General features: G+C 44.8%; 2 protein-coding genes across 7 annotated transcripts in view; one reads left to right on the top strand and one right to left on the bottom strand.

Annotated features, from left to right (window-relative positions):
• fz2 (frizzled 2) overlaps positions 1-24,516 on the top strand; it is a 95,152-nt gene that overhangs the window by 60,814 nt on the left and 9,822 nt on the right. The window contains exon 3 of one of the 6 annotated variants that reach the window (XM_086972307.1): positions 18,727-18,755. The exons of 4 other annotated variants lie outside the window; for them this stretch is intronic. Coding sequence is in view for 1 of the 2 variants with exons in the window: in XM_086972305.1 (XP_086828431.1) it covers positions 10,982-10,984 (3 nt within the window). In the remaining variant the exon portion in view is untranslated. Of the gene's footprint in view, positions 1-10,476; positions 10,985-18,726; positions 18,756-24,516 lie in introns of those variants that run through there. One more of the 6 variants, XM_086972305.1, reaches the window with a different exon arrangement.
• The window catches only part of LOC111269964 (uncharacterized), a 53,008-nt gene continuing 48,879 nt past the window's right edge, over positions 20,388-24,516 (bottom strand). Inside the window, exon 5 of the transcript XR_002686021.2 lies at positions 20,388-23,580. The gene's annotated coding sequence lies outside the window, so the exon portion shown is untranslated. The remainder of the gene's footprint in view (positions 23,581-24,516) is intronic.

The following is a 24,516-nucleotide window of genomic DNA, read 5'->3' on the forward strand; positions in this document are numbered from 1 at the left end:
CTCCAGCTGCCACTTCCCAATACAATTTTCCGAAGCTAGATGGTCGACAGCCGGGAAAGTGCTTGGAATGGCGCTACTGAGGAGAAAAAGGATACGGACAAACCTGTGAAATCAGTGTGGATTTCCCGGATTATGTTGCTTGTGAGAAATGGCGAATGAAAGAATAAATAAGGAAAATAAATGTAAGAAAGTGTTTCATTTGTGGTCTTGTACAGGTCCCTATTGCAGCTAATCATTATTCCCCATGCATTGGTTCTACTTCTACGGGCGTTTTGAGCTCTTAAGCTTTATCGTTTCGGCACGATAAGAGAAATACCTAATAGATGTTCACTCATGAAACTATACTGTGATAGCAAAGCGCTAAATCCAACTCATTCCTGGCCACTTCGTTAAAAAACGTACTTTAATTTGAGACCCTGGACAAACAGCGTAACAAAGCACGAAAATAAGATTGATATTAGTATCCTAAAAGATAATGCACCAGCGCGAAGCAGAGAAACTAATTAAAATTATAGTTATCACTGTCAAGGTCCGGAGGCGCCGTTTTGTCATACCCGAAGATCTCGTCCACGCTGCTACTACCGCAAACTTTGCCAACGTTGGTACACGCTACGAGCGAATATAATGACACTAATAGTCGTCCTTTTTGTCTATTTGTCGTTCGGATCATTGTCCGTTTTCGTGGATAGTCCTTATCGTTGTTTGTTCGTCGGCAGGGCTTCTTTTTCTAGCTAAGAACGTTACAGCCAGAGCATTAGGCAGCTAATGTAGCTCTACTTGCCCTCAACCTAGATCTTGACTTTCGACCCTGCATGGCCTCGTCGCCCATATTTGCCCTTTTGACTTTTCTCTTCCGGTACGCGCCGCTGGTTAGAAGGGTATCATGTTTCTGGCCGTTCGTCCTACAGTAAGTCTTGCATACACACTTACCGCCGCTACCAACACCGCTAGTAGCAGCCAAATCTTTTTCGTTCTTCCGTTAGTGCAGGATCGAGTCTTAGGCTCATGGATTGCCCTTTTTTTCTTTTTCCCTTCCCTATTTTTCCGACTTTCTTTTACTTCTTCCTGCCGTGAATTTGTTTTTCATCCAAATTGCATTGAGCTTATTGAGGTGAGGTCCCTTATCGGCTTATCTTGTCTTTGCCTCCCCATCGTCGTCTACCTTATGCTACACTACTCGTAACTTGGCTTGTATGCCCATTCCCCTGGAGCCTCTTCACCCGGCTGAGCAATTGCCTTCCCTTGGAAAAGATTTGGCTGAGGCTTGTCCATTACGCTGATTCTATGAAACGTCTCATTTCAGACTGGTCCACTGCTCGCAGACTGCGTTTCACCGAGCCGTATGATCACATGGTCAAACTTCCGTTTTCGACAAGTTAGAGCAGTACAACTAACAAACCAGCAACTTTCTAGACCTCAGTCTGTCCGCTTGGGAACCATACTGGCTCTGTGTCTCTTTCACTTGTCCTGCCTTGCGGTTCCGGCTCCGCCATCTTCTTTGACGAGCCAGCAAGCAAGAAAAGCCGACCGTCGGTAGTCCGGTTAATCACTAGCAACACACATTATTCTGTTTTAACCCAATGTGAAAAAGACCCTTTCTCTGACTCTTACATGGGTTCGCATCTGCGCTTATTCGTTGCAGCATTTTCAGTTACCTGCCGTAGTCGCAGCAGTTATACCGTAGAATCGTTCGGTAGAAAATTGCCTATGACGAAACACATCCCTTTCATGTTTTCCACAGCAGCAAAATGGTACTCCTTGGCTTTTCCCGTATAGAGGCACCATCGACACCAACTACCGTACTGAGAAGCCCACATACGTGCCTCCACGCAAATAGTTGAGATCTTGTTAAATGAGCCATAACCGCCGGTTACTTCGCTCCTCGTAATTAGTTTCAGAATTCAGGGACTTGCGCTGCTATTGCATACCCCAATCGTCTTGGTCGATCTCCTGATTGTCTTGCCGTCGCCCTCATGTCTGCTCCGCACTTGCGACTAACGTTGAGAATCGTGAAGAATATTCAACCAGACCGCTGCACAGTCGACATTCTTATCGTCGTCGCGCTCTAACACCATAGCTTCGACTACGCGTTCATTTGTCCTTACGAATGTACCCACTCACACAACTGAACTAATATGTCGTCATCGCCGGCGCCGTATCCCCAGTGCCTCCGGTTGCCCTTCACTGAGGAGACATGGAACATTTGACGAATAGAACGGTCGATCTGCGATATACGAAATGTTCGTGTGCTGATGCTTCTAGAACGGCAGCTCAAGGTTTGGTCTATAGCAAGAGGACTGAGTCAGCGAACAAGCAAGCGATCCCATAGCGATCAAGCATCTTTAAGACGAATTACCTGTTTGGAATATCTGACTTTTGTTCACCTACCTTTGACTTTTTACCCGTTCCAAATTCATAGTCTTACTCGACCCTTTTTGATGCCAGACTTTTCCCTTGTCTCTAAATTTTCCATTCAGAGGCTAGATTCATAGGCTTACTTCGTATTTTGTGTACCTGAGAACTCAACCTTTTAATGCCAATTTGCTCTAGCACTCTGTCATTAACCTCGTATGCTCTTGCTAGCAGTAACAGTCAGTGCTGCAGGCGTGGGTCAAGAGACTGAAAGCGATCGGAGTGCGGTGGTTTCTGTTTGTTGTCGTTCAATGCGAACTGAGTACGACTTTTTCCCGATCATTTTCCTTAACGACAAAGTATGGATACATACACGCACACACTGTCGTCACATCAAACAGCAAAAACTAAACGTTATTTAACTCACCCAATAGTTGATCATTCATTTTCTGTCTTTCAGCGTGTCGGTTTTGCCGTACATCTGCCAACGAAAGGTGAACAATGGAGATGAGCCCCCCACCATTATTTGCCCCCATGATTCTTGGCTTCTCTCCCCATCGTACCACAGTTACCCATTGCTAGAATGTGGCAACAGCAGTGGTGAGGATGGCGATTGGTAACTTCACTTAAGTCAACCCCTACCGATCCATTAGCGTTCGGGAGGCCTGGAGTCGCCAAGCCTGGGTGGCAGCGGGTAGCCAGTGCTCAGTCCTAGGTAATCAACGCTAGGAAAGCAGCCGTGAAGGGGGGTCAGTATTGGGTCAGACACGTTGAGATCAGTTAGCGACTGCAGAGTGAGCGTTCAGGCAACCAATCAGCCTCTGCCAGAGTTACACCCACTATTCATGTTCATATATTCTCGTACGTGTGGGAGGTGGTCGTGCGCTTGTATTGCGTTTCTTTCATGGGTAGGGAATGTGGGGTATTCCTTAGAGATATTGTCTCCTTTTTATACAAGCTTATATAGCTGATGTTAAGGGGTCAGTGGTGAACAGTCTGGGAGACATTCAGATTATTAAGATATTTTCCTTCTTTCTTTTTTTTCTTTTTTCTTGGTTTGTGCGGTTAAAGCCACGTAATGTTCACATCAAAAACGCGCCAATACAGACGCGGTTCTGCGAGAGAAAATGTATTTCGTGTTTTTGCGGTCATCGCCGCCTCGTCTACTGATAATTACCGTCACGATGCTGTTGAATTGCATAAAGTGTTTCAACAGGCGTTCAAAATGGGCGTTTCTCTTTCTACCAAGAGAACGAGTTGTAATTATTATATGATACTCTTTATATTAAGACTCGGTAGGTATCTTTAGCAAGTAAGATATAGGATGTAAGCGACGCATGTCCATGCTTGCAGATGACTGTCATTATGCTGAGAATTTGGCCATTTGTTTCAAAACAAGAAAATAAGACAAGGGTTAGGCCAAAATCCGCCTCTCCGAGAGTCCTTTTCTGGGTCCCACAGTTGTGACTTGGTCAATAAATTACGATTCGAAGGATATTGGCACCAACAAATGCCTCATGGCCAACGATACATTGTATCAGTGCCGCAAAAATCTCTAGGCAATGCCTCCACACCGCGCAGGGCAAGACAAGATCAGCAGGACTTCTCAGAAAAAATGGAGATACGAATTGCATTTACTAAAGCAAGTTATTTCTCTCAGTTGTATCTGTTCAGTTGCCGATTGATACGTGGCATTTCCAGCATGTACTATGCCTACCTTCGATAACCTTACAAGCTTGTACCAACTAACAAATATTTTTATTTATCTTCTGATTTTAGGCAGATTCCATGTTATGGCGTTCCGATTATGTTAGGTTATTTATCGTAGCACCTTTATAAATAAACCACTGTACTTCATATCTAGATGTCAGTTTTTACGTCATTGAGTAATGCATTATCAAACATTATATAGAAGCCCCGTCACCTTTTTCGGCGGTTTAATATTATTCAGATAATATCATGCAACTTAATTAGGAAAGGAATTCACTCCTCATTGTAATAGTATTTAGCCCGTGGATTTCGTTAAGTACATAGTGGACCTCGTTCGTATCGACTAACCACTTTGCAGGCTTTCAGAAAACGATGATCGATAGAACGACACTAGTGTATATATATATATTTTTTTTTTGCACACAGATACAGCAATTTTTACTCATGGGCCGTTTGCTAGGAAAGGATGAAAGGCTCATGTCTTTCTTTTGCCATACGTCATAGGGTCTGTGCAAGTATTATCGTTTGTCCTATTACTCGTCTCAATCTTACTGCGTTCTATTTGTTCACGCGACGTATTGATGACGCGGTAAACACGAATAATGAAAAAATGTAACACTGTTAGCTCGCTTCGTTTTAAAGATGGCAGATCCTACGACGTGTCCATGTTTATCTCTTACTCGATGGAAGGTATTCTTCAGAAGCTGAACAGTCGGTGTTGCGTTTTGGGCAGGTTCTACCACAGCGAATAAGCTTCGATCAAAGCGACAGACGTTCCTATCGAGAAGAACGCACCTCTGTGCAAGAAGTGTATTGATGATTCATTCATCATCATTTCAACGTGCCTATCTATCCATTCAAGGCGAGTCCCAGTCGTAGTTCCGTAGAGCAGGCAAGTCAGCCTCCATCTTCACTTCTCACCATTGTACTCGGTGAGCAGCTGTACTAGACTGCCACCTTTGTCGCTACGACTGCACAAAAATTTCTCTGCCTCACTGTGACGGCCTTATTTCTCTTTTCCACCCTGCTGTCCCACTTTTCCCTTGCGTTGCCACATTGGCTTAGTACGGCCCATACGAAGTAAGGAGAGCAAGATCTCTAAGACATCGTATTGCGCCAGATCCGGCTCTCCGGCCAGCCCCCAACGTCATGCCAGGTTTTGCCCACTGGCACTTCGCGGCCTAGGCAAGGGGCAAGAGTGGCACTACTCTAGGTTCTTTTCCATCAGATCCCAATCTTTTTCTCTTTCATTCATAGACACTCCTCTACCCTCCAAACCCCCCTGTTCACCTCCGCTTCTCACTGGCTCCTCTAAACCGACCGTGTCCAAACTACCCGCGGTAGACGACGGCATCGACAGTAGTAGCCGCAGCAACGACCGAATTGAAGCAACCGTCGAGATAGCCGGGGACTTCAGAAGAGGCAAACAAGGAATAGCGCATAGGACTTGTTCGTCATGCCCTGGCCTGCCTGCGCTATCCGTCCTTTCGGCTGTGCCAGACCTCAATGTGCCTAGCGTAGAGTTCTTGTAAAAATGTAAACACTGGTTCGCCTGACACACCACCGACACCGCCAAGACCAATCCCCTAAACCCCCTTAGCAGCTCGGTTCTCTTTCTCTCTCTTTCCCTCTCTCTGGTCCTCTCGTTTTCTTTCCATGGAACGCAGTTTGCTTGTTCGTTCGTCCGACCACCCCCAAGAAAATGGTGGTGCCTGAGAGGCTGACGAGTTAGCTGCGAGCAGGCGGCTGGGCATTCTTGGCGTGCATCCATCATCTCTGCGTCATGCTGTTGTAGCTACCCTCCCTCTACGAGTCTTTAGAGCCCACCTCGTCGACTACTTGGCGAGCGTGCTATGGTATTAGTGTACCAGCCGACTGGAGTCAACAGAACACAAAACGAACCTACTCGCAACTCATGACTCATATATAAGCTGGTTCATCACTGTCAAGGGGACATATTGAATCGGGACTTGGGGTGCATACAGATGTAGCCTAATAGGCTTCCACCTCCGATTTCAACCTTCGAAATAAAACAGAGGGAGGTTCCCCCACAGAGCACAACAGCCGATTCTATGTGTGTGATGAGCTGGGAAAGTTGGCTGACTTGGGATGGATGCGGAAAAGGGAAAAGAAGAAGGAACTTCGAAATAGGAAAAGCCAGAATGACAGCGATGTGTATAACGGTAGAAAGCCCAGCCAGCTGACGCCGTGGTTTTAATTGTCATGCTAATAAGCAGAGCAGCGTGAAGCCCCTTGAATCACCGCCACTGTTGAAGCCGGAATTATTTAGCACGACGCGCGCGCGACCACCGTCTTATGTTGAGAGAGATTTTTATAAAAAAGAGCGTCATTTATCAACAGCGAAGTACTGAGTACAACGACAAAAGTTTTAAAGTTCGATTTGGTCAGAATGCGTGTAATCAGATATGCGAAGATAGGTTTGACGAATTTAACATTCAGCAATCGATAACATTTCTATAATAATAGAATTAAGTGGATCTAGAGTGGAAAATGACTTTTATAAAGAAAGATGACCTTCACGGAATATAACTTTTACTCTAACTGTTAGGCTATCTAAATTAATGAATTCTAGGAAGCAATGATTTCGCAATAGATGATGAACAGCAAACGAGCTAGCTGTTCTGTCAAAATGCTCTAATCGGGAGAAGGTTACCATTTATAGAGACAAGATTTCCAAAGCCTCCATAAGGCAGAAAAAATCGACGAAAAAAATGCCTCTAGATGATAGATTCGACGCCATATATTGTCATCGCCAAAGTCAAAAATACAACAGCCCTACGAATTGTGCGCTTATATTTTTGGTCTCTTTGCAATACACTAAGTCTTCTCATGGTGCTAGATATATAAATGATAAGCCACGGCTAGCCTGATAGAGTCACTGATTTGCTGCATTTCTCAGGCGTTTGTGCACTTTAATTTATCTCTCAGTTTAAAGTTTGCTCCTAGTTTTTCTTCTAGCCCTCTAAGTCTCATCAGACCTCGCCAGGCGCGGATCTTTCCGACACGGCCTGTGACCTGCGGGTGGCTGTATTCTATCTGCAAGTGTTCATTAATAAAACGTTGGGATTTTTGACCTTGCGTTCCGTCAACTCTTAAATCCATTTCGGCCAACAAACCAGAGGGTCGCAGACCCTCCATTCCACTCACCGTTTGATATCTATTAGTGCCAGCTTGGCGAGGCAAGCGGAGGACCGGCATCCAGACAGGCAGCGATTCGAGAGGTATTATCGGCGCTGCGAAATAAATTACTGTACTGCTCGCGCTGCTACTGGGGCAGCCTTGTCGCCACAGCAGTTGTCGGCTTCCGCCTCTGACATTGGCACTGCACCTCTCTCAAACTTCTTGGTGTTACTATTGCTTTTGAGGCAGTAAGGGTGTCGAGTCTCCCAGTGCAGTCTTTCGTAGGCTTGCGCTCGTTGTTCTTCTAGCACAGCAGCAGGCACTGTCGCTTGGTCTCTGGCCGAACGGTGATGCTGCAAGCTGGACTGCTCCCCAATGACGAAAGTTAGTGCGAATCGCTGAACCATGGCCAACCTTCTTTTGCTGCCTTGTGCCTGGTAGTAGCTGAGAATAAGAGCTTCAAAAAGATAGTGACGCGCCTTCCACAACGATGGCGCTACTGACGAAGCCGACGAAGTTCCTGGCGCCGACCAGGACAAGGAAGTCGTAGAATTCGTTGTCGCTTTTTGAGAGACTGACACTAGCGCAGAAGTACGTAGGTGGCTATGGGACGAAAATGGATAGAAACTGAAAGAGCAATGGCGAAGCAGAACGTGGGAGAACAAAGCTTAAGGTTCCTTTGCCGTTACTCGGGCAACAAAAATGAGCAAGAACTAGCCGAAGGAAACAGCAGCTATTGGTGGTGGTAACTGGACAGGCGCTGCTAGTTCTAAAAAAAGCGTTCGTTTGTAAGCATCTTGGTGAAAACGCCGAAGTTCTCTCGATTTCCCGCCTGTCCCGCCTCGGTCCCAACGTGAGGCAGGCCAAGCGAAGATGAAGGCGAAGATAGGCGGAAGAACCGTTGAGAAGAAGAAAAACGTTAGCTGCCAGTTGATAAGAGGTTGGCTAGAGTGGCTGCGCGACAATTTGAGTAGTGAGTAGTAGCGGACAGTGACGGCGACCGTTAGCATGTGCCCGACGGGCAAGGCTTAGATAGAAAAAAAAACAGGAACAAAGACCAAAAGGCGAAACTCTGGTACAACGAACGAATGAAAGAACGCACATGGCCACTTGCCACGTAGCGCGAACCCACAACGGAAATAATCGCACCACCGTCCATTGCATTGGGGATCTTGTGGAGAGAAAATCGGGGCCTCGTTAGGTTAGCATGGTCGAAGCTGTAGCGTAGCCATCGACTTCCGTTGCGCATTAGAAACTTGAACAAAAACATTAAAAGCTTATTCCTTGCATACGCAACCTCTCGGCAAAACCTTAAACAAGAAGCAAAAGCAACGAAAGGATTGGTTTTGTCTAAATAAAAAGTACAGCAACAGAAGAAATAAACATGACAAACAGAAATCAATCCTATCATGGTACTACGATTTTCATTTGATACGGTGTCATCTGCTCAAGAGAAGGAGCCCATGTGTCTAAGGTTCGCAATACTTAATATCGTAGAAACAGAATAGAATATTCATAAACAAAATGCATGGACGCAGATCTTAGCGAGTTGCTGACCAATGCGTTCTTCAACTGTATTTAGTTATTGTCGCTATTATTGCTAGACCACGATAGATAGAGCTAAAGTCTCATCGAACTCGAGCCAGTTGCGTCCTCTACTACGTTAGTTATTTCATTGCTATTTAGTGCATACCCATTCGGTGACTATTGAGTAAAAGACACTAGAAAAAGGGAATAGCATACCGATGTACACACCTGACGTAGTGACGTGTGGGAGATCCAAGGCAGCCTTCATTATACCCGACTTGCGTTCACTCGACCCAAAGTTGAACCCACGAAAAAGAAATGATAGCAGTGTGCTAGTCTTCCCCACTTGGTTTAGCTCTCCTCGGGAGACTTCTCAGGACATATAAGACCCAAACCAAAGAGACTTAGGAAAGAGGACCCAAAAAGGAAGTCGTACAGCAGGGAACCGAGACGCGGAGAAAGGCTGAGGGTGCATGCGTAGCTAACTTCCCTTGTTCTACGTTATATCCCAAGTCCAAGAGAGCCTACATGTTTAGGGAAAGAAGAGCTTCTGGTGGTGCGGGATGTCTGTTCCATTGTACTATATTCCTTCGTCAGCCATGTCAGAAGCACGCAGGCTGTGTTCACGACTCGGATCTAGAGTATATGGCTGGTTACTGAATGGGACCGAAAATAGTCGCATTCGCGAATTGTGAATGCTGGTGGTTGTCTTGTTTGGCAGCGATTAGTTACCATATATAGAGAGGTGTACCTCCCGAAAGTATGCTCTTTCTACACACACATATATATATATATATATATATATATAAGTGAATATCTGTGTTGCGGTGCAATTAAACGTGGTGGAACTTTTGCATTAGACACCTTGGTATAGACTGACTCGGTTCAAATGTTCCCGTTGAAATCAAGGTATGGATTAGGACGCGGATGAGGTTGAGAAACTGTAATGACAAGCAGGACCGATCTATCGTGATATTGGATAGAAAGACTGAGCCTGGCATTTTTTTGCAAGAAGGTTTCTTCGAAATCTAGTTTTACCATGTGTACGATAAACCCGATCTCACGTTTTTATCCAACCTTCAATGAACAACTTTAAAGAATATACTCATCTAAGAGCCGTTCAATCGCTCACGAAAGTAGGCTTTATGTAGTAGAAACGTTCATGTGGTGTAACCTCGTGCTAGACGCGTTATAGCCATTTTTTACTCACATGTAAATTGTTCTCGTCAAAAGGCCATCCTAAAAGTTTTCTGCAGCTAATATTGTATCACAAAAGTATAGTTTCTGCTTTTTGCAACCTCCCATTTTCAGATACAGGGTAGTTAGAGATATAAAACCCTAGCAATCGAGTTATTGTCTCGCATATCCTTAACGAAGCGTTCATCGTATACTGTATATATGTCATTTATATCGATATCGGTATAGTCTCGTACAGAGCATAGCTAATACATGATGTACGACGCACTCATTTCAACGAGTAAAACTCATTTTACCCTTCATCATCACGTTGTCGCTCGTTTAGACGACTGCGGACAAACAAGAGCAATAGAGACCAAGGTTAGTTGGCAAACGTAAACGCAATCGGAACTTCGAAGTTGAAGAAACCAAAGCGAGGCTGATGGCAAACATATCAGGCCACACTGATCGACGAAAACATAAATCTATTGCCATTACGAGGACAAAAGGAGGTAATGCTCGGGTAGCTGTATTATTATTCTCTAGCACTAAGCCTTGTCAGATGGCTGGGTCACGACTCGAGGGCAAGACATACGTGGGCAAGGTAGGTGCTAAGATGGAGTGGATTTAGAAGTGCGCAATTCGACAAGGTATGCTGCATAACGTATTATAGAAAAGCATGATAGATTGTGGAATGACCTGTGGTCTGGGTCACTGCAGGCCTCTGGTCAGCGCCAGCTTGCCTTTGGCCTTCTCTTCCAATAATGGCGAGTCTTCAGTTATGTTGTTTTAGAAAGGATAAGGAATAGTGGAGAGAGAAGAAAAAATATTGAGTCTCTTTAAGCTTTGCGAAATTAAAGATGAAATACAGACCTTTTCTGAGATAGACATATCATGGCTGATTGGAATTACATTCGACAACGAATTGGGAAATGGCGTCAGTTTACCTGAAACGAATTCGCCTGGGGATTTTTCGGTCCTCGTAGAGCTGCAGGCCGCCCATAACTCGACATAGGGTCACCTGCTAGGATTGCACCTGGAAACATCTGTTTGGAAGAGAGCAAAATATTAAGTAATGGTACGTAGGTGGTCATGTCTCGTAATTTTGATGTATAGTGTAATTGATAACGTGTTTATACCGTTGCTTAATCGATATCTCCCGTTTACATAGATGAATGATTTTTTTTCCAGATGCACAAGGATGTTCTACGTGGATTCACTAGTGATAGCTACACATGTCTAATGTTATATCTAACATATATAGAATACTGTAAAGGCCAGATTTATATATACATACATCTACGAACTAAAACTACTGCGAATTAAGCGTTTTTCACTGAAACGTTTCGTTACTTACGGGTGTTCAATAGAATTAGTTTGAAGTATTTTATTTTCATTATGCTTCTATAGAAGGAGTTATTGCGTTCTATCAGCTCCGATGTCTTGCAGGCTTTATGGTTGGTTCGTCGAGTCCTCTTTCTCCCTTGATACAGCCCCTCGTTTTCTCTTGTTGCGCTTCTCCGGCACAAACTGTTGCCAATCAACACTACCCCTTCAAATGGCCATCATAAATATTTCACCAACAGTAGCTCTATAGTTACAGTTCCTCGCCAGGGATTACCAAGCTCGCTACAATTATAGACAGCGTGTCTGACATTCAAGAGCGGACTTGGTATCCCTGATCTCATTCGGAAAAATATAGGCCACATATAGCCGTAGATAATAATACCATGTCCGTTTGTAGGAGAAGATGCCTACGAGACTCAGACGCACTAGAGGCCCAGGCAGTTCAACCGCTGTATGCCACCGCGTTAGTGCACTTCAACGAAGTACAACGAACGTGCTATTGCTTTCTGCCCAGGAGGGTTAATGCAAAAGTACTTACCAGTGGCCGTCGGTTTTCTCAATAGTCGCACGATATTGTGCTAGCAGCAAAAGCAAGTTATTCTATATTTCCCCTCGATGGTCCCCTCTAGCGATCCACCTTTTCCGGACGATTTTGTCATTGCATATATTGCATAATGAGTCATTGCATACTACCGATCGATGTTCATCTTGTCGAGCCGCGGTGTCCACCTGACGACGTTGCAAAGTTACCCAAATGATGTTGACTATAACCCCAGCAAGTTTTTCTCACTCGAAGGAGCACGGTGAAAGCTGCATCGCTCCTTGTCCTGTCATCATCGGGGGCCACGTCTTCAGTTACACCGACATTTCATTGGCGACAGTGCCACCCACGACCAGGCAAGGATTCCTAAGAAGCTGATTGTAGTTAACACCGAAGACTGGGTAGGCTCGCGTCGACGAACTGAGGACACAGAACCAACACCCTCACGGTTTCCTTCATCCCTCACTTTTGGCCAAATAGTAGAATATAATTCTGAAGTAAGTAATGGAAGCGGGGTCGATGAGCACTATATGAGGAACACCGCTCCAACGCCTATTTGTGAGGATACAATGGTGTTCATTGAATAAATAGTATGCAGCTCTAGCCCCCGAACTACGCGTAGGACACTGATGGGGAAATGAACACAGGATGTCATAGTACGCCGAGCGGATGTTGGTGTGCAGCGACCCTAGCGACTCACTCGTGTCATAGGCTGATTCCATGGTGGTAAAGTAGGTACAGCTTAATTTTCGTTGGAGATGGGAATAGGAAAAGGACTCGAGAGGCGAAAAGGCGCTCTATATCTTAGACGGGAAGAATGTTGCTATTTCATCGTGATTTTTGACCTGTCCCACAATCCACTCGGCACTGTGGGTATTTTTTATTTAATATCATTGGCAGCGACGACAGGCTTATGAACGTCAGAATGCGTCGAAAAAGTTGTAGACCTTCATATCAGGTCGTCTCGTATCATGTAAAAGAAGGTAGGGATGATACGCACGAGATTGCCAAATGTGATACCTGCAAAGCACCCGTCCTTGATTTCGAGACCGTGTCAAAATCAATAATACGATTATTGAACGTACACATGCAGTATATCGAATTATAATGCAAGCCAAGAAACACAAAACTGTACACTAGGATACATCGTGCAGTATGGTGCTAGAGGCTGAGACTATACTGCAGTGTTTCGATCCAGTATAGGAAAATGTTCTTTATATATAATATGTACATGTCATGAACATCGGTATAGGATTGACGCGCGATGCGCTAACCCTATAAAAAAGCAGAAAACGAATAAGCCACCGCACGGGAAGTCGCTGCAAAAGTCTTAGCGTGCCAAAAACGGAACCATAACCGTCGAAAAGCGCGTCTGTTAAGGTGATGGTAACAACTAAGATGGCATGCCGTTCAGCCACGGTCGCTATCCCGCTGCCAGTTCCGCTTAGCCCCATTCCTTTCAGTAGGGCTGTATCTGGCATTATTAAAGCACTGCGCACGGTATAATCGATTTTCGATAGCCTTTTTATCCCTGCGAAAGCCAGTGCATCTACAAAGCTAGCGCGTTGGTTCCTAGGGCATCTGACCTAGTCCAAGCTATGTTGCTTGCATTGCTTTAGAAGCAAAACCTCGCTTCAAAGTGAATGCGAGGCCGAAGACTCGTCTTGGGCTGGCCAGGGATGCAACGATTCAACGAATAACAAAGACTATTCTACCGCTTCGATAGAAAGCAGGTGCTATCGTTGTGGCAACAACAACATCAATGGAAAAACGTTTGTCTACCAAAAGACCAGATCGAAGAACGCGGATAAGGCCGACCGGGCTAGCAAGATTGGTAAAAAAAGAGATCTTTAAAGATTCTGTTGCGCCGCGAGATACGACGGAAAAGATAGTGTTATCGAAGGAAACGTGTTCACTTTGTTTTTGCCTTTGTTAGTGGCGTTGAAAAATGGCCAAGAAGCAAAGCCATTTTGAGCTTGTTGGGAAAACCGAAAAAACGGAAGCGTCAGAGCCCACCCGAAATAAAAAATACTCTAGTGCATTAATTAAACTAAGCCGTCTACCGTAAATGCCATCTATCTATTTTCTGCACGGCTTTTCTTATATGATCGGTAATGATTGCCTAATCGTCGATTTGTCGCGTTGTTGATGAAGCTAGAGCGTTTGCTCCTCTATGACAATTTGACTATAGAATGAAAAACGCGAGAACGGCAGTATAATTCTCGCCCTATTTGCTTCTCATCCTATATATTTTCAAAATCATCTCTTTGTGGTATACCGTGTCCACATTGAAGTAGCAAAATAACGGCAACAATGGAAATCAAAAAAATTGCAGCCCAGGAAAGGAATCAATTGATGATAGACAGACAGTGGGCAAACAAGGTGGAATCGTCCGTTTTCTTCTATTCGCTGACAACTTGCTTACCAACTCTGCTGTGAACACCACACGAGACCGACATACAAAAATTCTCTTTGTTGGTTAAGTCTGTTTGACGGCTCTGATGCTTCAGAGCTTGCCGACAGGCTGGGAATAAACACGACGTTTTTTAAAAGATCTCTTTTTATTTTTAACCTTTGTCTTTTCGTGAAATCTATTGGCCTTCAATCTCTAAACAAAATGCCAATATATTTTTAGCCCCACGCTTGCCGGGTCCTTTTCACCTTCTGTTTTCTGTTACGGCCATCGCAAGCACAACAGGGCCAATAAGTTTTTGTTGGGTCCTTGAGCTATCACGGCAGCAGCAAATCTAAACTTTGAACACAATAACGCAACAGACGTAAGGGAATAAGTAAAACCTGGTAGTAGAGCACACTTCTGCCGGCGGAAGTCGCCACCACAACCTCTGACAGCGACTTGCTTCTTCTATGAGCAGTTGTCCATGTATGAGGAATCCTCTGTCTATAATGCATTTTGCTACTGGCCCGAGTCAGCAATATCCGGCTAAAATGCCTCAAGGTTATGAGTTTTGCTAGCTAGCTTTTGACGCGCGCGTAGCAAAGTGGCAGGCCACACAGGCCGATTGAGGTCAAAACGGCGGAGACGGACAAGCCGACAGCGATGTACTGCTTCGCGCAGTCTACGACACCCAACATAATAGAGGAACAAATAGCAGCTCCTTCTATTGCGGGTTTTCCTCCTAATTTCTCCACTTTTTCTCCTCCGCTCACTTTCATATTGTTTTTAAAAATATACTACTCACTCAGACGGACACGCTCACAGGCATGGTTCAGGATTATAGCGGTCCCAGCAAACGGGCAGAAAAAAATTGGTGGGTTGGCGAGAACGGAGAGAATCTACTGTAAGCAAGTCAAAAATTTCCCGTCTTCTTGAAGAGAGTCTCCTTAGAAAAGGCTAGAAGGAGACGGGGCAGTTGAAACAGGCCTGTACCACCGGCGATTCTTTGGCTTAATAGATGAGGAGTAGGCAGCAGTGCGGGCTCGATCAAACAAAGCCGCAAAGGCTAGCCGATGCCTGGACGAGGCCTATTTTGATGCATATACTGCGACTAGAATTGAAAACAGCCTTAACCAGGAACAGTCCTGTGCCTGCTGAGTACGAGTGTGAATTTTAATGTTTTGTGAACGAAAACCCTGCATAAGGAAAAAGCAAGAGGAATCAAACGTTGCAGTCTTACGCCGCTAGCAAGAGAAATCGATATTTTGGCCGGTTTGCTTGCGCATGAGATAATCGTCAGTTATTAAGAGTTGTTCCCGTGATGAGGAGATCAACAGGAGCCATATGGATACATCGAGAATTATGTACATTATTCTGCTAAATCCGTACCCACGTATGGGTAATTGGAAGTAAGCTTCCAGTTTGTCAGCTGCAGTTTTTGAGTGCTGTGAACTGGGACGTAATACTAAGAAAGATTCGTTGAAACAAAAAATCATATTACGGCATTAGCAAATCATTAATAGGTTATGTAAATGTCCAAAAAAGACGAACACAACGTATAGAAGTAACAGCACTGCACATAGATCGGACACACATTCAGATAAAGTATTTCGTGAAAAGGCGACGAAGCTTCCAGAGGCTATTTTTAAACTAGGAAGCCTTCAAATGTACGTTAAAATAGTTTCAATATATGTGCGTTTGGCGGTTCGGCAATGAAATTGTTGGTTCGGGACTTCCAACCTCAATAGATATACAGCAAACAATTTTGTTGGTCCCGAAGCATTTTGGTCCAGTGGACATTTTAGTCCATCTTTCGAGGCAAAACCAGTCAGCCATCAGTGGCCATAAGCTAAGATTATTGCACAGACGGACGGTGATTTTCTAACTTCTTCAACAAAAAAGCTTTACAGGGTTAGAAAATTCTGCCGAAACTGACGATGAAGAGGTTGAATCAAGAGATGGATATTTATATTTGTTTGATTAATTTTCATAATTACGCTGTAACATTCTTTGTAATTGGTATGTTGCATTGTATCATTCTATGAAGGTTGAAAAAACGCATTAGCTGAAAATCTATTTTAACTGAATAAAGTTGGATCGCTGCGCTTAAATATTACCCTATAAGACGTCTAAACCTCAAGTAAATAACGGGTGTTCACATAAAAGTTATCTATATTTGTGACAAACGTTCTAAGCTGGTAGACGTTTTAAGTGGGTCTAACATTTTGTTGACTTCGGATTGTAAAGTAGAACAAAAATTGTTTGCAGTCACGTTCAAAGACCATCCCAAACTGAAGCGTCGTCATTATATGTTTCCTTATGTCATTGTATTTACTCTTTTCATACCTCATTATATAAATCAAAAGCCATTCAAACAGCCAAGATCACGTGCCAATGAAAACAGGAAATGCCTGGCGTTACAAAATACTTGCCATCCCTTGAGCTTTTACCGCTACTACTATCACGTCATAGCCTATTATAATTTCGCTGTTTACTATAGTTCGTATTAATTTATGTGCATTAGCTACGTCAACGGTCTATTGGTAACTGACGCTGTCCATAGCGGGGGAACTTCACTATGTATTTATGCATGTCTGTCAGCAAAGCTTCGTTGAGCTCTGTCGCGTGTCATGTGGCCTTCTTTCGCGATGCCTTCGTCTCTCGTCTTTCTTTCTCACTGGTTTCCTTTTTATCGTCTTTGCTGGATCGCCGATCATGCTGTCACTTCGAGGACGCCGCGCACTCGTGCGGTAGTCACACTCATCGCCATCGAAACTTCCATAGGCTTCTGCTTGGCGCCCGTCTTCTGCTCTTGTCTCACTGAGGCTGCCGCAGCAGCTGTCGAGGTCGCCGCCCCCCGACTGCCGGTCCGGCTTGAGGTAATCCCTGTTTGAATTGCGATCAGGCTGTGTGGGGGCGCCATACAGAACCCTGAAGTAAGGGATGGAATAAAGAGAAAGGAAAAAAGACTGCGGAGCAGGACGGCGAAACAGGGGCAAAAGTTCTCGCGACTACGGCAGCGGCAGCGACGGAGCTGAATTAAGGAGCCGACCCTCCCCGCACCCTGCTTAGCCTCAACTACCCGACATCCGAGTGAACGCTCCTTGCTTTTACAGAATAAGCAGTAGCGCCAACAACGCGCAGCGTCTGCTTTGTGATAAGACTCGCAAGTGACGGATGCCCCCTTTACTGCAGTAACGGCGTTGAAGCTGCTGCCACTTACGCTGTGAAAAAAGAAAAAGAGGAGGAAGACATCTCTGGACTCGTCAAAGCGACAAACAGAATTGTCGTTACCATTCATGAACCAAAGAGGCGAGGCAGCACGTACAACGCGGAGAGAAAAGGCCTGCTTTGAGGGAAGCCCTTCGGATAATTCAGAAAAGAAACTGATTCTTACCAAACTTGACATGAAAAAATAGCCCAACCAACGGCTCCACTCGTTTGCAGTAATTCGGTTACATACGAACGCGACGCACTGTCGTGCCATGCGCCGTAACACGCTTGGAGATATGCAAGCAGGCGTCTCATTCGTTATTTGAAGAAAGAAAAGGGACAACCAACATCGAGCAGCGTCTGCAGGATAAATTAAATCAAAAGAAATGGCACATATCATAGCGAAACGGCGAGAGAAAATTTGAGATCAGCATGACCGAACTATCCGGCCAGCTAACCAACTAGCTAGAAAAAATGCTATGACCTTCTTGCACGCATGCGTCTCAACGAAATCAGAGTCCGCAGAGTTGCCTATGAGCCTCTGAACACCTCGTTTGCTTATGCTCCTCGTTAATTTTATTGTGGACGACAGCACAAGGATTGAAACGAACTAAAGGAACTTGGAGCTCACGATTCTGTGAACGTTTTATAAACGTCCACGAGGTAACAGAGCACGTTCGGTCAATAACATAAGACGGGATGAGCTACAGGCACATTGGGATTAACATGTTCACCCTTTATTTCGAGGTCTGGGGTTTACCTTGAGATATGGTGGGCTTAATTGGTGAAGGAAAAAAACTGATTATACGTCGTCTTTGGGTCGTGTGGTACAGCAAAGCTATAGTAAAGGGCAGTGATAGTAAACTGGCTTCTATAGGGTAGTTTGTTTCATTCAAAAGGTAATGATTATGCTCGCTTTTGTTATTGTAGCATCGTTATCGTTGTCGAGACTGATTGCCTTTTACTACTCTTTTATACTAAGTTGTCAAGAAATAGAATCGAAGGAAATTTGGAATAAAAAGTATGTTATAATACAACGATCACGCATTCGGCCTCGACGCGTTTGGTAATACTTTTCTGTTTACTATTTCAAAGAAACATAAAATTCGATGCGAAAGCAGCGACAATGATTTAAGGAAATGTAAACGCGCCTGTATTAGGAATCTTTATAACGTATGTTTTATTTGTCCTTGTTACGCTCTAAAACCCTCGTGCTACGAGTGGATCAGCTGATGATACTTCCGATTTCGTACGTCTCAGCAGCGTTGTCGTTTACGTCCGACTCTGACTAACCAACGCCTCTCCATCGTTTTCGTGCTTCCAGAATCATTACTCTACTGGAGCGGACATACGGTATGTTTAGTACCGCTTCTGTTTCTACAGCCGCTATATGATGAGTTGTTTAGCTATCCCAGTGAACTATGCAAAGATACATAGAGATGAGCGTGAACACAACCACAAAATACCGGACGCATTAGGGTCCACGCCATATGATATGGGAAGGATAAGTACAAAGGGCGAGAGGACCATTGGAGTTGAGAACCTTTGAAGATGAGGTGAGCATCATGTACATGATAAGTTGTGCTACTGCTCTTTCTAGAATGAGTGGGAGCCTTGAAAGATCCGTGGCTAAAAGCATCTCTGCATTCGTTTTGTACTCCTTGCTGCATACGAAGAAAGCGGCTTAGTTAAGCTCGAAGTACGAAAGAAATCGTTAAAATACGTAACATCCTATTCTAAACCCTCTCTCCCTCTCTCCCTCTCTCTCCCTTATGCGTTTTTCGTGGCGGTGTCATTTCGTTCTCCAATTCTATAATGCTGAGCACGTGCGCCACACGTATCCTACGCATACCGCATGTAAACTCCAATAGGCCTGAAGCAGGAGGTTGAGGGTGCCCTAAGGTCTTAAGCGTCTTACAAGTGCTAAACGACGGCAAACTTATACGGCTTGAATGTAAGGAACCAAAAGGAAGCATGCAGAAGGGATAGAGAGTCGCCTTGGGTGACGTGTCGGCTGCCAAGTTTCAGCAAAATGTCATTAAGAAAGAAATGCCCATGTCGGAAAAGGATGCGACGCGTTCCAGCGTTACCGACGAGCCACGACGTGTGGAAGGCGACGAATGCCACTGTCCTCCGTTGCCCGCAACCGCTGCAGCCGGAGGCATCACCACCGATGACGTCGGCGGACGCCACAAGTGTAAAAGCAAGCTGGAGCAAATAGCCAAAATAGAATAGCGATTCAGAGAAGTGCGGTACCCAGATTTACATACGGACATCAACAGGGCTTTGTACCATGGTGCCCTCGAGCGGCGAACCGGTACCAATTTCTTGCAGGACGTTTGCAGAAACAGAAAGGCCAGGCATCTGCACGACGGGTAGAAGGATGGGATGGAAACGAAAACGAAGGTGTGAGACTTTCCGCTGACCTAAGCACGGTCTCAAGCGTGCATTTCATCGTAGACACCTTTCGCAAGTAAAAAGAGAGCGAATCGAGAAAAGAAATGGATACAAAAACTACCAAGAATTTCAAGTGCTCACGTGAGCTTATATCGAGAACTGGGCCCAAAGCAACAGCTGAGATTAGGAGAAGATGCGGTGACGTCAGGCGACGTATATAACGTTAACCTAATTACTGTTAAACGTTTCGTTTTTTTAGTTAGTCTTCAATGTATTAATGGCTAAGCTCCATTTTTAGCAGCTTCTGCTGTTGTTGAGACTTGATAAACGGTCGTGCGCTTGAAATAGCGCTAGGGACGCTCGGTTAATAAAGATGATACGTCGTAACGGCATTTCTGAGCGAGTATTCGCTCGAAACTTTCGGATTATAGTAAAGCAAGGAGGAACGCATGATAACGACAGACAAAGACGGATTATTTGTTAAGGATACAATTCAGTGTGTTAAACATCATTGTATTAAAATCTGACTGTTACGTAATCAGCTCATCGGTGTGATCAGCTATTATGGCAAGATTGATGACCAGAAGCAAAAGATAGGTCCTTTATTTGCTCAGTTACTAAAGGTACTTTGATGCCATGAGTTCATTTCACAGAAGACTTAACTAAACACGATAACGGTAATGACGACTGGTTGTTGCTTATTACTACTTCTAGTCAACAGAGTCGCAAGTAGCAGAACGTTACTGGTAGAATGAGACAATGAACCAAATTATTCTGGCTGTTGGAAGTGAGTGCACATCTAACTGTACTCGACTCGTATCAGTGTATCATCCTCCGTCAACGAATGGTGATTATTACATAATGTAAATGTGTATTTTAATGGGTTATTCAATTTAACACGAATTAGATCATAATGTTTTTACTAGATCTACTGACTACTAGATCTAGTGACTAGTTATATGACAGCACTAAAAGCAAAAAAACAACATATATATGAACAACTAATCTTATTAAATAATTATTCAGCACCCTTCCCTGCCCTAAGGATTCCGTATGCTCAGCTAATTTTAGCCTAGTTTACGAGATGTTAAAAGAGCCCATTGCGTCTTCGAACCGTTTCCACTCAAGCCGCACGCAGAGATATCTGGGTCTGAACGTAGCCCTGAATAGAACAGCCAATCCATGATTTTCTTCTTTCCCCTTCTCCGGTGTGTTCCTTCGTAGTGGAGAGTGTTTACTCTCTGAATATGTTACTGTAGGACTTCTCTTTCAATCCGGCGTTAGGTATAGGTCCGAGCTGTTTGACGGTCGCGCAATCCTCGATGTTTTCGGCAACGAGCACCGCGCCACTAGCGTCATCCATCTTCTCCGACAGAAGGCAGTAGCTCTGGGCCGATCCGGGCCTAATGTGTACTCTGCTTAGGCCTACATCGCTGAAGACTACTTCGTCCACTTCTAGTTCTACTATTATTACTCCGCACTACTCCTCCATTCGTTGACATGTTGCACATTAATTAAGCCTGAATGCCTCTGGAGAGCGACCGTACCTCTGCTGGCTGCCCGGCTAATCGGGGCTCTGTTACGCGTATTCGGGACGTCGCCAAAGGCCTAGCCGAGAAGGAGCTCGGGGCGGTTCAGAGTTACAAAACTGACTTGCCAACGTGTGTGCAAAATTCGGCCTCTTAGTCTGCTTTTCCTGAGCTGTTTTATATTCATTGAAATATCTGCTACAAAAATAGGTGACAATACTTCTCGACCCTATTTTCGGCTGTTTTTGCAAAATCATATACGACCATATCCTGATTACGCATACATTCAGCTGAAAATTAGCCACCGTCTGTTTATACTATCCGAGACACAGTTAGTTACATCCCAGCAGAAGATGGACATCATGGTCCGTTTGGATAGTTGAGGGAATGAATAGGTGTTCCCGTGAAAGCTTAGTAGGTAACGACTGCCAATCTTAGGGACATGCTGCGGCACGGATCCGGGCATAAACACACGGTTCGTTCCGTGCTGGAAGCCAGCCGTCTGATGGCGATAGCGGACGTAAAACTCGAAACACAGAGGACAGTTGAGTGCACATCTGGACATCTACATCGTTGACGGCCAGCTATGTCGGTTGCGGGAGCTGCCGCTACATCTGTTATTCGTCCGACAGCAAATAGGCAACAATTAAGGGCGTCGCTTAATGTACATGATGTCCGCCGTTGGTGAATAACTTATCTGCTGTACTTCTGTCCATGAAAGGAACCAGTCGAACCTATAGGATCCTTATCTTCAGGTATAGGCAGTGCTGGAATGAATACTTTTAGGTCCAAGAGGACGCGGAAGCTAGCATTGTGCTCAGCTGGTGCATCCTTTTTCTCTCTATTTGGCACGAACTCGCTCTCCTCTGTAGACCTCTCGATCTCATACTTGCCCACTCGCCAGGTAATTGAGCGTTGACGTGGTCCTCCAGCTATCCATGATTTCCTAGAGTGTTTCAGTTTCCTGGCTAGCAGAGATGTCGCGTTGTGTTCAATGTCATCTGCGAAAAGCCGCTAGCTACATCAATTGGCCGGGTGTATCACGCAGAAACCTTCTTCGTTCCCTGCTCATCTCGTTAAGCTTACGAGGCATTTCAAGACGGCGCACATCAGCTGGTGGACGACAAGGCCGTATATAGGTCGCGTTATGTATCGCGTCAATCTCACGTTCCTTCCGCTAGCCGGTCCTCACCTTTCCAAAGGGGTTAGGCGGCTCGCAGAAGAAGCCCCTTGTAATCAGTCGATGTATGAACAACTTTATCAAACGATAAAGCCACGTTTTAGTAACCCATTGGGACCCAGGAACCGACAACGGCAGCCAGCGTACACTTCGCTAACACTGTCGACTCCGTCTCGCCGGCTGGCGAAATTGTTGACAAATCATTATCATTTCCGAGACATAGGCGCCCTCCGTCTTTCAAGATGATAAGAAACCCATTGGTAAGGGTAGCGCGGTGTTGAGGGGACCAATATTTACGCGCGATTCTAGATAGAATCGTCCAGTACGACGCGCAGAATACCACGACACGCCACCTGCTGCAACTGTTCGGAAGAAACAGCCATCGGGCTGCAGGGTTGCTTCCGTATCTTCGGTCGCTGCTCACGTGGGTGCTGAGCTAAGGTTGTTCAATATTCCCAGTTTGTAGCATCCGGAAACAGGGACAATAGTAGCAGCAACAAAAGCAGTGGTGAAGAATCGGTTAGACTTAGGTACATAGAGGTAAACCGGCGGTCCTGCGAATTGTCTACAGGAGGATCTGGCGTTGCTTTTCTAACGATCTGTGCTCTCGGAAGCGGCTGAAAGTGGACAGCAGGCAGGCGGATGGCCGAAGATGACGAGTCCATATAGACGAAGGAATACAAAAAGCAGAAGCAGCAAAGCAAGGCAAAGCAAAAACAGAAAGTAGACGGTTGGCAGACAAGATGAAGCTAGCTTTGTGGGAAGTGGACTGGAAACAGACACGACCCTTTAGGGAAAACGAGAGGTGGGAAGTGACAAAAAGAAGCCGAAATATAAGAAAACAACAAATAAGGAGGTCAGCAACCAGCGGGGTGCAACTGCTTGTCTAGGCAACTCAACGAGTGGATATGAATGGGTTCTCTGACTTCCTCAGCATGTGCTGCTGCGTCCGACGTCCGTGTGCCGACAAATATAAATGTCTGGGTGTATGTCTTCGGCGCCACTGATTGGCTATCCTATAATCGATAGCAGTGCCTGCGGAAGACGAAGTTGGCCGGGAAAATTCCTTTTCCTGAAATGCGCATTAACGAACGAGACCGATATTAGCTCATTCTTGGCAATCTAACTATATAGCTAGTGTGGTCAAGGTCCTATCCCTACCCAAGCAGCGATCTCAGGATTCGCTTCGCTTGTACATCCTGACGACAGACTAAATTGTTTATTCTGACGATCCGAACACCAGTCATTAACAAAACAGGTAGCTGATTTCCACTGAACCACTCCGCCCCCCCACAGATGAGAACTGGGAAGAAGATTTTCTAGATAGATTATAATACACTTGATTTGGAAACGACGGTAAATAGAAACCAAATTTATTTTTACTAATGGATCAAATGCGACCCGTGCCTTGGCTTTAGATGAATGCTTTTTGAACGGTACATTTCTTGCGATGGTAATAAGTTTAGTAATAGGTAACTGGGAAACACAAGAGTATCCTTAAGTTTGTTAAACACTACAAAATCACAATCGAGTCATATTTATGGGTTATCATTGGATACTATTTTACCACAATCAACTTTACATTTATAGGCCACACAGTGATCAAATGTGTGTTGCGCATGTTCGGCTAGCCTACAATCTTGACTAGTCTCGTACCTAAATCTGTAGTTACACAACTAAGAAATGCATATAGTATTGATCTATGTATATAACGTATAAATGCTTAAAGCACAAACATATACTGAAGGATATACTGTTTACGTGTTAAAAGCGCGGAACGCGGAATACAACTACATTGCAGATACAAGTATCTTCCTCCCCAGTATTTTATCGCAGTGCAATCTTGCACATGTTGCAGTCTGGGTTAGAACCCGGATATAGGCGCACTTCGTTTCGTGCTGGGAATCAGCCGTCTGATGGAATGCCTAACGATAATACTGGGCGCAAAACTGGAAACATAGAGCTACAGTTACCTGCTATTATTAGCAGATGTCGACGTTCACACGCC

This window comes from Varroa jacobsoni, unplaced genomic scaffold (assembly GCF_002532875.2).
Source record: "Varroa jacobsoni isolate VJ856 unplaced genomic scaffold, vjacob_1.0 scaffold_1428, whole genome shotgun sequence".
Classification (NCBI taxonomy): domain Eukaryota; kingdom Metazoa; phylum Arthropoda; class Arachnida; order Mesostigmata; family Varroidae; genus Varroa; species Varroa jacobsoni.